The 15004-nt window shown below is 42.3% G+C and overlaps 1 protein-coding gene across 1 annotated transcript in view; it reads left to right on the forward strand.

Moving 5' to 3' along the window:
* The first annotated feature begins 936 nt into the window (after nucleotides 1-936).
* Nucleotides 937-15004, forward strand: part of cerkl (CERK like autophagy regulator) — a 32325-nt gene continuing 18257 nt past the window's right edge. The window contains exons 1-3 of the mRNA XM_070975793.1: nucleotides 937-1328; nucleotides 2848-2957; nucleotides 10767-10997. Of these exons, the coding sequence (XP_070831894.1) occupies nucleotides 1177-1328; nucleotides 2848-2957; nucleotides 10767-10997 (493 nt within the window). The 5' untranslated portion in view covers nucleotides 937-1176. The remainder of the gene's footprint in view (nucleotides 1329-2847; nucleotides 2958-10766; nucleotides 10998-15004) is intronic.

The following is a 15004-nucleotide window of genomic DNA, read 5'->3' on the forward strand; positions in this document are numbered from 1 at the left end:
TTTTTTCAGGTTTTTTTGAAAACCAGTAAATTTTATGGATAACAGTAATAATTATATTTTAGCATTTAAAATATCATTTTGGTTAAAGAGCTTCTACATATTGGTGTATTAACCATTACAGAAACATAAAAAATATTTTGGTAATTACCAGTGCTGTTAATTTGGGGCAGCTGTGGCATAAACCTTACTTTGGGTGGTAGGTGTGTGGTATCTATCTATCTATCTATCTATCTATCTATCTATCTATCTATCTATCTATCTATCTATCTATCTATCTATCTATCTATCTATCTATCTATCTATCTATCTATCTATCTATCTATCTATCATTTGCCCTGCAATCGGCTGGCGACCGGCTCAGGGTGTACCCCGCCTCTCGCTCGTTGAAGTTGGGATAGGCTCCAGCACCCCCCGCCACCCCGAAAGGGATAGGTGGTATAGAAAATGGATGGATGGATGGATGGATGGATGGATGGATGGATGGATGGATGGATGGATTTTAGAAAATATTTCAGGTTGATTTGCAATGAAAATTTAAATTTTATATAATTTTATATAATTTTCTAATTTTATTTTATATGTAAATTTTTTCACTTTTTATAAGAAAGTATTGACAAATGTATTATGCATGTTTTGCAAGAAAACATGCAAAATAAGCTGTCAGATAAATGTAGTCGAGCACAAAGTACTTTAACAGTAAAGTAGCATAACATGCTCTAATGGGACACTAATGTGAAGTACACCCTTAGAATTGTACTTGTAGTTCTTGACCAAATGTACTGAGTTGCTCCTAACTGCAAACAGCGTGACATCATCAATCAGAACTACCATAATCGATCATAAACTGATCGACCGTAGCAGCAGTAAACTGCTTTAAGTTTACTCATAGAGTGCGCACTCCCGCTTGGAAGAAAGCTGTACACGGGAGCGCGCTCACCCGTCCATTAGACACCGACGGACCTACCGCGTGCCCGAGCTGTGAGTCCGGTAAAGCTGCGCCCTGTCTCCATAGCGACGAGACCCCGGAAATACACCGTAACCTGCCGGTGGTGATCAGCTTAATGCATGTTTATCTGCCGCTTTGTTTATCAAAGAGGACCAAACTCATAATCGCCGAGTTTGTTTGTTTGTTTGTTTGTTTGTTCGTTCGTGTGTTCGTGGGTTGAGCTAGTAAACATGTCGGAGCCCGTGGAGGAGCTGCAGGGAGAGCAGAGAGATAGCACGAATAAGAAGAAGAAGAAGGACAAACGAAGCGGAAAGAAGAAGAAGAAAGGGAAGCGGGAACAAGAGGAAGAGGAGCAGCAGGTGGAGGAGGAAGAGGAGCAGAGGTGAGTTTACACCGTGAAACAAGATGCGTGTGACCTTCATTTCAGTAAGAGCATCAAGAAATCCCAAAAGTCTTTCAAAGTAAAAGCCCTGCAGTAAAAACGTGAAGTAAAAGAATGAATGTTTTTAATAAATGAATGGTGCATCAACACATAGCTGCTACTATGAAAATACCCAGCATGCATTTCACTACTTGCACGTTAACTAAAGAACCACGTGCTCCCCAAGGTCAGGTCGACTCTATACAACTCTCACATTTTTACATTTTAAAGTTTTCATCTAAATGTAGTGTAAAGCAAATGCTAATTGTGTTTTTCCATCCGCTGCTGTTGAATACTGCTGTATGGAAATATTAGGAGTTGGGTGCATCAAGATAAACAGCTGGTGCAACACATTGTCCAGTTGGGTATCATCTAACAGCTGCTGAAAAAGAGGACACAGTGACACCCGGGAAGCATGGAAAACAGGATGGAGGCATAATACTTATGATTGTCTCCTCACAGCACCACACATATCTGACGTCCTCCTCTGCCATCTCTTCAAGCTTGAATGACATTTAAGTCACGTGCTTCATGCATGTCACTATTCATCCGCAGAGTTTGTTTCCATTGTACCTTGAGCATTTAAGAAGAAGAAGAAGAAGAAATGTACTTTATTTATCACACATTTTGATTCGATCGATACACCAACTTTTCAACCATGGTGGGGTGAAAAGGTTTTTTTATTCTGAATTTAGGCTGAAATTGAAACACACACTCACAAAAACAAGTGGACAGAAATGTACTTGACGTCTTGAAAACAGCTGTCTTTCATATTAGATGTAAAATGTGAATCTGCACAGTTACTGATAACTCCAGCTGTCAGACACAGTTCAAACTGATTTGGTTATTTGCAGTTTGATGGATGTTAGGGTTAAAAATGGGCTACATTACCTCCATTAATGCCAGAAGAGTTAGGGAAGGTGAGCAGAAGTACATCTAAGTCACACAGCAGTTAACCTTGATTTTTGACCAAATACCTGCTAAACACATCACATCCCCATTAGCCTCAGCTGTACTTTGTGTTTAGTGCTAAATAGCACAACTATACATGAGTATGCGTGTTGACATGACAGCAGATGTAGCTGTGCGCTCCTCACAGAGCTGCTTGCATGGCTGTACCCTCTTAATCGTGCTCCAACATTAATGAGTTAAACAGACATCTAACAGCTACGGATTGATGGATGGATGGACATGATATTACAGTGAGCAGAGCGCCTTCTCTCCAGAATCTTAATTTCCCCTGTTGGGTGTTTCATTTGTTTGCTCCAGACTCACTAATGACAAACATAATCAGCAGGAAGTGTGACAGTTTGATCTCTGAACACAATTATTTTCAGACATCAGCAGTAGCACCGGGATGAGCCGATGATTGATTTATCAGTCACTTCATTGATGAGTATTTGTGATGATGAAATAGTTCATCCATATCGATTTTAGACATCTGACTGCTTCAAATAAACTCTGTGTTTGTGTGTGTTAGTGAGTGTGTTGTGCTGCGTGGGATCTTCAAACTGGGAAAGAAGAGTCACGATGTCCTGCTCACCCGAACCAGACTGACCTGGACCCCCATCACTCCAGAGAACCCCACAGGTCAGTAACCACATTGACGGCTTGTCATGGTGGTCAGTTGTCTTGCTGCAGACAGAGAGAGAGAGAGAGAGAGAGCGAGAGAGAGAGACAGACAGACAGACAGACAGACAGACAGACAGACAGACAGACAGACAGACAGATTGTGTGTGTGTGTGTGTGTGTGTGTGTGTGTGTGTGTGTGTGTGTGTGTGTGTGTGTGTGTGTGTGTGTGTGTGTGTGCTGCGGCAGCTGGTGTGGTAATGGAGAAGTTGTGTCATGTTGAGACCACCTGAAATATGACATCTGGACACACACACACTCAGACACACACTCAGACACACAGTATTACTGCGTTTATGAGGTTGTTTGTGCTCGACCCCTCAGGTCTTCTGGTTGTTTAAAACTAAGCTGCATAATGTCAAATCATCACTGTATTTCTGTATCGTTTGTCAGTCAGGCGGCTGTAGCTCAGGTGGTAGGACGTCTGCCAATCAGGAGGTCGGGGTTCAATCCCCGGCCTCGGCAGTCAACATGCTGAAGTATCCTTGGGCAAGATACTGAACCCCAAATTTGCCCCCGATGCTGTACCATCGATGTGCGAATATGTACGTCGCTTTGGATAAAAGCGTCTGCCAAATGACTAATTGTAATCGTAATCTCAACAACTGTTGGATGGATTGTCATGATGTTACAGCACAGAAATTCAAGTTTCCCTCAGGATGTATTGTGTTTTCCCTCTAGCACCATCACCAGGTGAAAAATGAAAAAGTTTATTCCGAGAAGCACGTCACAATGTCAGGATTCATTTGAATACATTTTTCCAAGACTTTACTTACCTTCAAAACTAGTGACATCAACCTCAGCTCTACTCAGTGTTTATGTTGTCATGTTAGTTAAGATGGTGTTAAGTAAGTGGGTAAACATAGTAAATATTACACTCGCTGAAAATCAGCATGTTACAGTAGCATACTGGGTAAATGTCTTTTGAAGGTGCTGGGCTTTATGTTCTGCAGTACATACAAAACACATCAACTAATGTTACCAATCTTAAGTCTCTAGCAGTGGAGAACAGCCTCCCTGCTTTGAGACTGGTACCACAGGAACCCATGGTTAGAACCCACGTGTTGGCTGAAGTTTTATAAGGTGGTGCAGTGGACATTGGTTCAGTTAAATCCAAAAAGTGTTTGTTGTCTTTTAAGATGAAGGGCTCCATATAGTACAGCTATAGCTGTAATTATAACACAGGCAGTAGCAGAAGCTCGACAGCTACCTTCATCTCTAGCTTGCTAAAACAAAATACAACTATAACACACAAATTTAAAGACATGGGTTTAGGTTTTATTCTGGGGGAGGAGAAGTGAAGGAAATGAAAAGGTGCGTCCTCCAGTGTGTGACAGATCATTTAAAGGTTAACACAGCCTCTGATTCGCTCATGCTGTGGTCATATTGTGGCAATATTTTGGTATCAGTGTGGTACTATTATGATATTATTGTTATTATTTTGGTAATGTGTTAATTTTTGGGTGAAATACATTCAGGCAGAATTGGTTTGTGGAGCAGGATGAAGGTGTAAATGTGTGTGTGTGTGTGTGTGTGTGTGTGTGTGTGTGTGTGTGTGTGTGTGTGTGTGTGTGTGTGTGTGTGTGTGTGTGTGTGTGTGTGGGGTTGAAGCCAATCTGTTATGCTGTATTTCATCCAAGCTAATGTTATTAAGCCAACACTCTGTGTGTGTGTGTGTGTGTGTGTGTGTGTGTGTGTTGGCAGTAGTATAGAGCAGTTGGTTCGGCCCATGGGGGGTTATTAGAGTCTCTCAGTGTGAGGAGATTAACACACACACACACACACACACACACACACACACACACACACAGTCAGCCTGGCAGCGTGTTGTGTATGTGTTGATGAGATATTTCTATATAAATGGATCAGCTGTTGTTGTTTATTTCTACACATGAATTCATCCTGTCTCACCCAGCAGCCTGTCTTGCTGTCAGTCATGGAGGTGAGACCTGAGCTGTCAGACAGACAGACAGACAGACAGACAGACAGACAGACAGACAGACAGACAGACAGACAGACAGACAGACAGACAGACAGACCGTGTTTTGTGTTGGGACAGAAACTCAGGTATTGCACCCGCAGTAATATGAAATAATTTCAAATGACGGCCGGCTCAATTATTAGGAAATCACAGTACTTTAGTGTTTGTACCAGCATGAACTCAAACAGATTTCAATAGAGTTTCAAAGTGACAGGATGAATTTCGGAGGCCCCTTGTTTCGAACGAAAATGGTCCCATTCATTTGCTCCATAGACAATAGTTGACTCACAGTTTGAGCACTGCGAGGGCTGAAACCATCAGTACAATAGAGGAACAACTGTGTTATTTTAAGAAGCTCAGAGGAGACGTTCACCTCAACTCCAAAGGTTAATTTCGGTAAGAGACAGCCGATCACCAAGTTCTGTGATGGTGCTAATGCTGAGTGGAGGCTCAGGATTATGGTGTTGAGAAAACTGATAATAAAGTCAGCAGCTTAAGTGAATTCACTTCCTAGGTCAATTTTGGATGAATTCAGCAACTATGTTTTGTTCCCAAGTGCAACAACAAAGTGCTCTGAATTTGCCAGTGCACCCATTTAGCCTCTGACTGGCATCTTCTCCATGGCAACAGTGGCCAAGGCTCATGGGTGTTGTAGTATTGAGGGCCTGTCTGGCAAAATGATGGATGAAACATGATTTCTCAGAAACAAAGTTGAAATAATTCAAACTGGTGGCCTGAACAACGTCACATTATCCAGGACTGTCCTGTGTGTCTCTGGAACGCTGAGGGTATTGTTTAAAGAGGTTGTGTAACAGCTGCCTTTCCTGCTCAAAATATGTCCACTGGCTTGAAAGTTTAGTTCTCTCGAACTCTCTCACACCTCCTAACCATGACTAGAAGACTAAAACTGTGAGGTCTGTGTCATACATTGACCCCCAAACTGTGGAAGCAAGGGCCAAGTAAAAATAGCAGAATAGCCTCAGTTTGTGCCTCTTGTGTGTTGCTCCTTGTGTCGTTAGCATTAGTGAGACTGATAAGCGCCGGCAGATACGTGAACTGCAGATTTATTCCTCTTCTGCTGCAATAAACTGCACCACATAGGGCGATAACGGTGCTATATACATGGATTAATAAGATATGTTTGGCTGATGAACAGCAACATTAACTACGACAAACAGCAGGGCTACTGGCACTTCCCTACAGACACACACACACACAGTGGAGAGCCTCATGCATAAGAGTGGCTGTCCAAGCTGCAGATGCATTGTACTTGTAGTTTACTAAACTTTGCCACTCCACAGTTTCACTGCACTCAAAGAAGCCAGATTTAGCATGAGAATGGATCTGGGACACTCTGCTCTCACCTTTCCTGGTTTGAGAATTCCTATAGGCGGTAAAGTATCGATGGAGGTTTTAGGATCGTAAGAAGAGTGACAGAATGATAGCTGATCAATTTACAATCAATTTACAGTATCAGAGCGGTACTTACTATCAGAGCAGATCGATGGTCGTCAGTGACACTGAAGGAGCGATGCGGTGCTTCAGCCTCAGCGTGGTGTGTGTGTAAATTATGATCCATAGCTTCCCACAGTGAGCCACATGGCCTGGTCACCATGGGATTGGACTGCCACTGTTTGTGTGTGTGTGTGTGTGTGTGTGTGTGTGTGTGTGTGTGTTTGGGTGTGTGTGTGCGTGTGTGTGTGTGTGCGTACACGTTTAGCCAATTATTTTTTGGAATTATGCATGTTTTTATTGTTAAATTTAGACTGAGGACAAGGTGAAGCCTCCAGGAAGTGAGTGGAAGTTGGTACAAGGTCCTCACAGTTAGAATGATAACAACATAACATATATATTTAATAGTGTGTATGGGTGTGTGTTTGTGTGTGTGTGTGTGTATTGGCACAGTGGGTCGGTGAGGGCATGATGGGAAACTCATCTCCATCTGGAACCAACCAACACACTACCTGTGACACGCTGTGTGTGTGTGTCTGCACAGCAACTCTGTAGGTTCTGTCAACTCACATCAGAGTCATCTTTATTGGGTTGGATGGAAAATCTCTCTCTCTCTCCTCTCTCTCTCTCTCTCTCTCTCTCTCTCTCTCTCTCTCTCTCTCTCTTTCTATTAGACTTTTTCTGTTTCCGCTTTATTGAGGTGACATGTGATGTCCATTTGTGTAGCAAAAGCACACGGAGAAATAGAACAATGGATAAAAATGACAGATGTCCCGAGCTGATCTGCGTCTCTCAGTTTTAGCTGGCACTGACCGTCCTTTCTCTGGTTGAATTGAAAGTCGTCCCGGCCGACACAGAAGGTCACATGATCATAGTATTAAAGTTAATTCTGTGAGTAGCATAATGGCAGGCCAGAATGAAGCTTGTCTGTTTTCTGGTTGACGTGCTCTCTGCAGCCAGTGTCTGTACTGAAGATCAGGCGTGAGAGAAGAAGCTCCATTCTGCAGCTCCACCGTACAGTCAACACATGCTTTTGTAGTTCCAACATCTCCAATGGAGTGATACGTCTTCTCTGTAGCAGATCACATCATGTCAATTTTCAGGAGATCACACTTCGCTGAATTTTGTGGTGCCATATGAAATTACATAATGTCTAAATGTGCATCAGTGAATTTGACAGGCAGCTCCACTGCACATAGAGTCCGCAGAGTAGAATAGAGAAAAACTCCTTTTCAATCCTCCAAAACCTTTAGGCCTCCACTTCATAAATGTTAGGAGACACATCCTGGGAAAATAACAAAAAGAAGTGGAGTTCGTGAGTTGTCAGAGAGTCTGAGCTTAACACAACACACACACACACACACACACACACACACACACACACACACACACACACACACACACACACACACACACACACACACACACACACACACACTCCAGTAGCGAACTGACAAAGCAGCCTTATGGACATTAGCATTCAGAGCTAGCTCAAACACTTCTGTGCACATTGTGTTTCTGCAGTTGCTTCACGTGTCCTGCAAGCGTGTTTAAAGCTGAAAACACACTTCTTTAATATTCACAATGTGAAATTAATACAGTAAGCAGGAAATAAAGCAACGAGAGCAGACAGACCATTACCCCACACACTGTGACCCTGACATATGGACGCTGGCCTCTTCGGGTGGAAAGAAGGGCGGGTGGTTTTGGGTACTTGGTATTTGATAACAGCAGGAGGGTAATTCACAGATGGGGAGATAAATCAGCCCTCATCATATATAACTATTTCCTGATAGATCTGTCCCCTCTGAGCAGCTCAAACCTCTTTAGTGTATATTTTATATGGTTGTTTTTTTCACCACTGATATTTTTTATCATTATTATTATTGTCTCAGTTTATCATACTGTATGTTGGCACAGCAGCTGAACATCTCTTTTGGTCATATTTGCTCTGAGTCGAAGGCGTTTTCGCCCCGCAACAACACAGTTGTGCTGTTGTGCATATGTGACATGTTGGCGATTGAACAATGGATTAAATAAACATTTTATATGATAGCAAAATAATGCCCTCGCTTAAAGTTATGGTGGTCCGTCGCTGTTCATGAAATGCTCAGAGAAAATCAGAATATTTAAGATACATTAGTAATGGCCAAGCTTCTTCCGTGGACATGAGTTAGACTGGATAAAACATAGTGGATGAAGCAGCACTTGAAATATTAACTATCAAATATCAAAGGTTTGTAGCTATAAATTACCATGTAAACGGAAAATGGCACTTTTTCAGAAAGTCACGTAGTCAGACAGTCACAATTTAAACTACCTTACTGTAACTTCCATTTGAATGAATTTGAACCAAAGTTGGATTAAAAAGTGACAGCCCTTCTGTACACTGTCTACAGCCGGGCTGTGAAACATTAAAGGTTTAAATCTGGAAGGACTGATAATAAAAACAAATCTGGATGGATTTGCACATTTCTGCTGATTAAAGTGCATGGATTGATAATCTCATTAAGGAGTTTGTTTTTTCATGGACAGATGTTTGTCCACCTGCTGTGACATGTGTCAGCCCCTTCACTTCTTTCCCTTTTGAAGCTAGTTTGATCTTCAAACTAATGTCTAATACACACAAAAAAGGCAGAATCTGTCTAAAACTGTTAAAATGACAAAGGTGTCAGTTTCTAGTAGCAAGGTCTGTAGTGGAACATGCTTCATTTTTCCAGATGAAAGAAATACTAAACAAGCGATTGCATAGAATTACAGGAGCTAGTAGAACAGAGGCTAGCCGGATGTCGCTCTCTATTAAAGTTATTGCTGATTAGTTTTCTGTTGATGTGCTAATCGGTTAATTGTTTCAGCACTACGTGCAACAAAATAATTCTGTGCTCTGGCAATGTTTTACAAACATTATATTGTCATGGTTTACACCAAAAGTCAAATAAAAAGAGCAATAATTGATCTTGTTTGCAGTAGCAGGTGTCTCTCTTATAAGGGCGGTCTTTGGGGATTTGCTTTTCTGGTTTCAGGGAATTTTTTAGTTGCAGAACAGGCAACGGGCAGACTGCTGCACTGAATCAGCTTGGTTGATGACACACATGGTATGGATAAAGTCTGTGTGTGTGTGTGTGTGTGTGTGTGTGTGTGTGTGTGTGTGTGTGTGTGTGTGTGTGTGTGTGTGTGTGTGTGTGTGTGTGTTATGTAACTGACTGTATTGTCAGAGTTCTGCTGACATTATCCTTGGATGAGTCATTTGACATTGACCAATCAGATTTCAGAATCTCTGATTACACTCGTTGATTGACACGTGTGACTGTGTGTTCTGCTGATCAGTGGATTAGCGATTAATACACTTAATGATAATATGAAGCATTAGCAGTGTGCTAAAATAATGTGAACAACTCGTCCTTGCAGCCAGAGTCTTGGTAAACTAATAATATTATTTGCAAAGCTCTAAACTAATTCCTGATTTTTTTATTTGTAACACTATGATTGTTCACAGACAGTGCTATTCCTATTAATATTTTTCACTGTATACTGTCATTGAGCCTTTTATGTTTTGACATTTTGAAAAATACTTTTTTGCCAACTTCTCCAGAATGATGATGTACATCAGTTTCATCTCTTTGCATCCAGAGAGGTCCTGGACCAAGGTTTCGTCTAGGGGGACAGCTGCTAGCTGAGCTAGAGAGACAGAGAAAAACACCTTCTGAGTCCAAAGCTGTCTGATGTACATGTTGTATCTTGTGTATTAAACAACTGTACAAGTAAAACATGTATAAATACAGCTAACTGGCTACGGAGTTAGAAACACATCCTACCAGAGAGCTTCAGACTCTGCTGCTGTGTGGCTAATGAGCTGAAGTTTGTAGACTTGTCAGCTAAAGTCAGCAGTTTGAATCAATTTGCTTTTAGATTTTGGATCAGTTTTGGATCTTAATCTTTTTTTAGCCACTTCAGCAGCATTGCTTGAGGGATGGCAATGTTGCCTGATCCACCACTCTGGTACTGACATAAGTATCATAACAATTATACGGTGGATTGTCCTGATGACTGACTGTCAAGGTCCCCAGAGGATTGATCTGAATGAGACTGGTGAACTCCTGACTTATCCTGTAGCACCACCATGAAGTTGACATTTGTGGTTCAGAGTGAAATTTTCTCCTCAATTACTGGATGGATTCCCATGAAATTTTCAAATGTTTTTTGATACTCAAGGTCCCCTGGGGATGAATCCTGATGAGTCATGTTTCTGCCACTGCAGCTGCGCTCATTAGAATGCAGATCTTCTTTCGGGTGCTCTGTTCGGGTGTTTTGTGTTAACTCTTCCTCTCTCCGTGCAGGTGAGGCTTGCACGCTGCAGCCAGGTGTGGTGCTGCTGCAGGACGTGTTTGCAGTGAAGGTGAAGCGGCGGCGAGCGGCCGGCCAGGAGTCTGGGGGAGCCGTGCTCGGTGTGGCTCTGTTCTGCTGCAAGAGGAGAGGGAGGAGGCTGGAGGAGGACACGCTGCACCTCCACAACGCCTCTGCAGAACACACACACACCTGGTACAACACCTTGAAGGAGCTGCTCACAGGTAACACACACATTCAGAAGGGCATGCAGTATGGGGGTTAGTAAGTTGATTCCAGTCTATCAAAAAAATCACTTTAGGACTGAGAATAACAATTTCTTTGGTGACATAATGGTGATTTTGTTTGTGTGGTTTGGATTGACTGATCTTTAAACCATAGATATCCCACTTGGGGCCCAGTTTGGAGATCTCTTGGCCTCACATGGAGCATCTAGGCAGATAGTAAGATTAACCGTTCCTCTGTTACATAAGAACTGAGATACACAGGAAATATGACTCAGTACTTCTACTGAATGAGCGTCATACTGTAAGATGATTACCCACACACACACACACACACACACACACACACACACACACACACACACACACACACACACACACACACACACACACACACACACACACACACCGTGGAGTAATACTGTTATTAATAGCACTAACTGTCATTGTGTGCATTCACCTGTTAATCCTACAGAGAGCATGGATAGATACCGTAGATAGATTTAAGTATTCAGATAGATACATGGTCCAATGATCTGATATTAAAGAACAATACAGATTAATTTGTTAGGATCAATAAAATGTGATGAAAAGATGAATGTAATTAAGATAAAACTTAATTAAGATTTGCATCAATTTGTTTAGAATTGTGCATGAATTAATTTGGATACATTTTTAATGGCAATCAGCTGTACAAATTGCCATTGTCAGCCGGATGCAGTGCTAGCTGCTCAGATTATAATTTCATTGTTCTCTGTCAACCTGTTTGTCACTCAGTTTAATGAGGTGAGTCACAGTTGCATCAACTATTAGCAGCTGCTAATCTCTAATCCACCGGAACAAAGTGACAGATTACACATACACACACGCGCACACACATACAGCAGTACCCAGTAAGATGCTGTCAGCAGTTGAATCACGTTGTCTGCGAGAGAGATTAGCTAAAATACTGTTTACTCATACACGTGTGTCCAGTTCACTTTGGTTGACAATGAAATCTACCCTGCAGAAACATGAGGCTCTCTGTACATCTGAAACGTCTATATACTACTAGCTAACATACAGTACAGCACACAGCCAAATGTATGTCAAACAGAGCAAGATTTTGATCCTGGCTGCAGGGATTTGCTCCCATTCAGTCACAAGAGAATCAGTGAGGTCCTACACTCGTTGTGGGTGATAAGGTCTGGCTCACAGTCGGTGTTCCAGTTCATCCCAAAGGTGCTGGATGCGGCTGAGGTCAGAACCCCGAATTCAGTTCTTTCTCACCAAACTGGGAAAACTACTCACATGAGTTTAAATCGAACTTCACATCTCAGACAGAGCAGAATAAAAAATGTATTGCATAAAAAATTGAGTTATTCCTTTGAAGTGCAACAAATCAATATTTTGTATTGAGGGTGGATTAAATATCTGCATGTAATGGGAAAGGGGTCATTCGCAGTAACAAACCTACAGAGAATCATCACCCAACTCTGCAGTTCCCCTCTGTTCTTCTTCCAGCTCGCTGGTTTGGTCTTTTGGCCTGCAACTTTGCTGTTTTGTTTCACTCTCTACATCTCTCATCGATGGTTTCCAGCAGCAGCAGCAGCAAAAAAAAAAAAGCTTTGGCAAACCCACTGAACACAACTCAGCAGCAAAAGTTAGCCATTCAGTCGATAAAGAGCCAGACATTTGTTTTGGCCTTAAATTCATCAGGTGAATACAAATACGTCTCCAAATCAGTGCTAATGTTGCTCCATGTCTGCTTGATAAATAATTATAGAAATAGGTGTAAGTGATAACACCATCAGCAGCTTTATAAGGTGGCAGTATGTCAGTGATGTGTTCACAGCTTGTGCTGCTAAACATGTGATTTTCTCTTTAACTTAATAAAAAGCTCCCTCAGTGTTGTTTGACCATCAAGCATTTGCCCCTTTGTGTAGATTTTATCATGTTTAGCATGTTTCCTCTTGAAAAAACGACTTGTACCTCAGCAACACAACCACTTCCTGACAGGAGGTGTTTAATGAAGTTCTGGATGTCGCTGCAGACTGCAGTTCCCAGGCGCTGCTTTCCCAGGTGCATTGTAGTGGGCGGTGCCTGCCTGACACTTAACACACAATGGAAATGTTGCTGTGCTGTGTGTGTGGATTTAACTCACACAAACACACTTTGCATTTCAGGTTTTTTATGTTTGTCCAACAATACCTACTCCAACAGAGATGTTACAAGCTGTCCATAAATGAGCAGGTCAAAGGTCTCACACGCACGCCACCATCGTCCTATCACCATGGCATCGGGCTGACATGTTATCGCTGGTCACCTGTCTGTCTCTCCGTCTGTCTGTCCGTCAAACAAGATTACCCATGAGGCCCTGCAGCAAAGTCACAACTTCTTTAAGCGTTTGTCTTTGGCCTCACAGTCACGCACACACACATACATGAATGGCTCACAGGTCGTGCGTCAGCTCGCGTGGTCACACTGCACATCAAGCTGTGATGGCTTTTGTGACTTTACACGGCGCAACAGAGGAGTGTGTGTGTGTGTGTGTGTGTGTGTGTGTGTGTGTGTGTGTGTGTGTGTGTGTGTGTGTGTGGAAGGTAAACACAGTCGGTTGCTCTGCTGCTGTGCGGACATTAAGCCTATTTTCCAGCCAGAGGTCAGTGTGAAAAGCGCATTGTTGTGTGAATTGTGGCGTTGTGGAGCAGCCAGTCCCACTGCTGCAGACACCACCACCACTTCTTAACCTTCAGGTCCGAACATTCAGCTGCACAATGGTGAGCAGAGAGCAGTCACTTTCCGTTTCCAGAGCGTTATTCTGTGCTGTTTGCTGCGTGAAGCAGCTGCAGAACGCTGTGCAGAGAATGAATGGCAGTCAGAGTGACAAAGGGCAAGCAGTGATGCTGTATAGAGTCTGTTTCCATACATGCAGTCAGAAGGCGGATGGATTGACTGCAGTTTTTTAACAGCACAACAGACTGACAGGCTGGTGGCGGCGGCGGAGCTGATGGGATGGCCGGGCCGAGCTCAAGCCTGTCGTGACTCCTCCCAAATCAATTGTCTTGTCAATCCAACGGCAGTTTTCTGCTCGCTTACAGGGCTGTTAGTTTGGGTTCACGGTGACAAAGTGAAATGAGTGGGAGGTGGCAGCAGTCAGTCAGGTGGTACTGTAAGGTGTCATAAGGTCAAAATGACACCATCAAAACACTGTGTGGCCAGCAGAGATGGGCTTCAATAGCATTTTGTTGACTTCAAATCCAATATCAAATGGAATCTAAATCCTTTCGAACCTCTTAATGAATCTTGTGAGGTTTACCTGTCAACATTTTCAAGAAACTAAAGGTTAAAATCATTCCAACTCAAAGGTCTCTCATCACTTTTTTCTTGTCTGAGAATTTAGAAACACTGCAGCTGTCAGTGGCAGCCTATTTCATGCTGAAACTAAGATAACACTAAATACACCAAATTCATAATTAAATTCCTTTTAAGTAGGAGTAATTAAAAAAAATCCCAATCACAATTTCCCTAAAGCCCAAGGTTACGTCTTCAAATGTGTTGTTGTGTCGGACTAACAGTCCAAAACCTAAAGGTATAAAACAGAGAAAAGCTGCAAATCCTAACAATGGAGCAGTTGGATCCAGAGAATGGATGTTATTCTTCTTGAAAAAACTCACTTAGATTATTTGATCATCAAAATAGCTGAAGATTAATTTTCTGTTGCTCGACTAATCAATTGATAAACAAACCACTTGAGCTCCATTAAGACTTTTCTCCCGTAAAAGAAACAAAATATTTAAATATTACTTTTTTCTCAAAGTCTCAAATGTGGCAAACTATCAAAATGACTGAGGAAGAACAAAGATTACAGTAATAAACTCAACAATATTGGTTTTACTGAGAGTTTCAGCACCAGGGACACTGACATGTGTCCAACACAACTTGGTGACCATTCAGGACGCTGTGTCTCTTTGAGCAGAAAAGACGGGTCAGTCAGAGGAGGACGCCTGTAAACTGCTTTATGGCCC

Source organism: Chaetodon trifascialis, chromosome 12, assembly GCF_039877785.1.
Source record: "Chaetodon trifascialis isolate fChaTrf1 chromosome 12, fChaTrf1.hap1, whole genome shotgun sequence".
NCBI lineage: Eukaryota > Metazoa > Chordata > Actinopteri > Chaetodontiformes > Chaetodontidae > Chaetodon > Chaetodon trifascialis.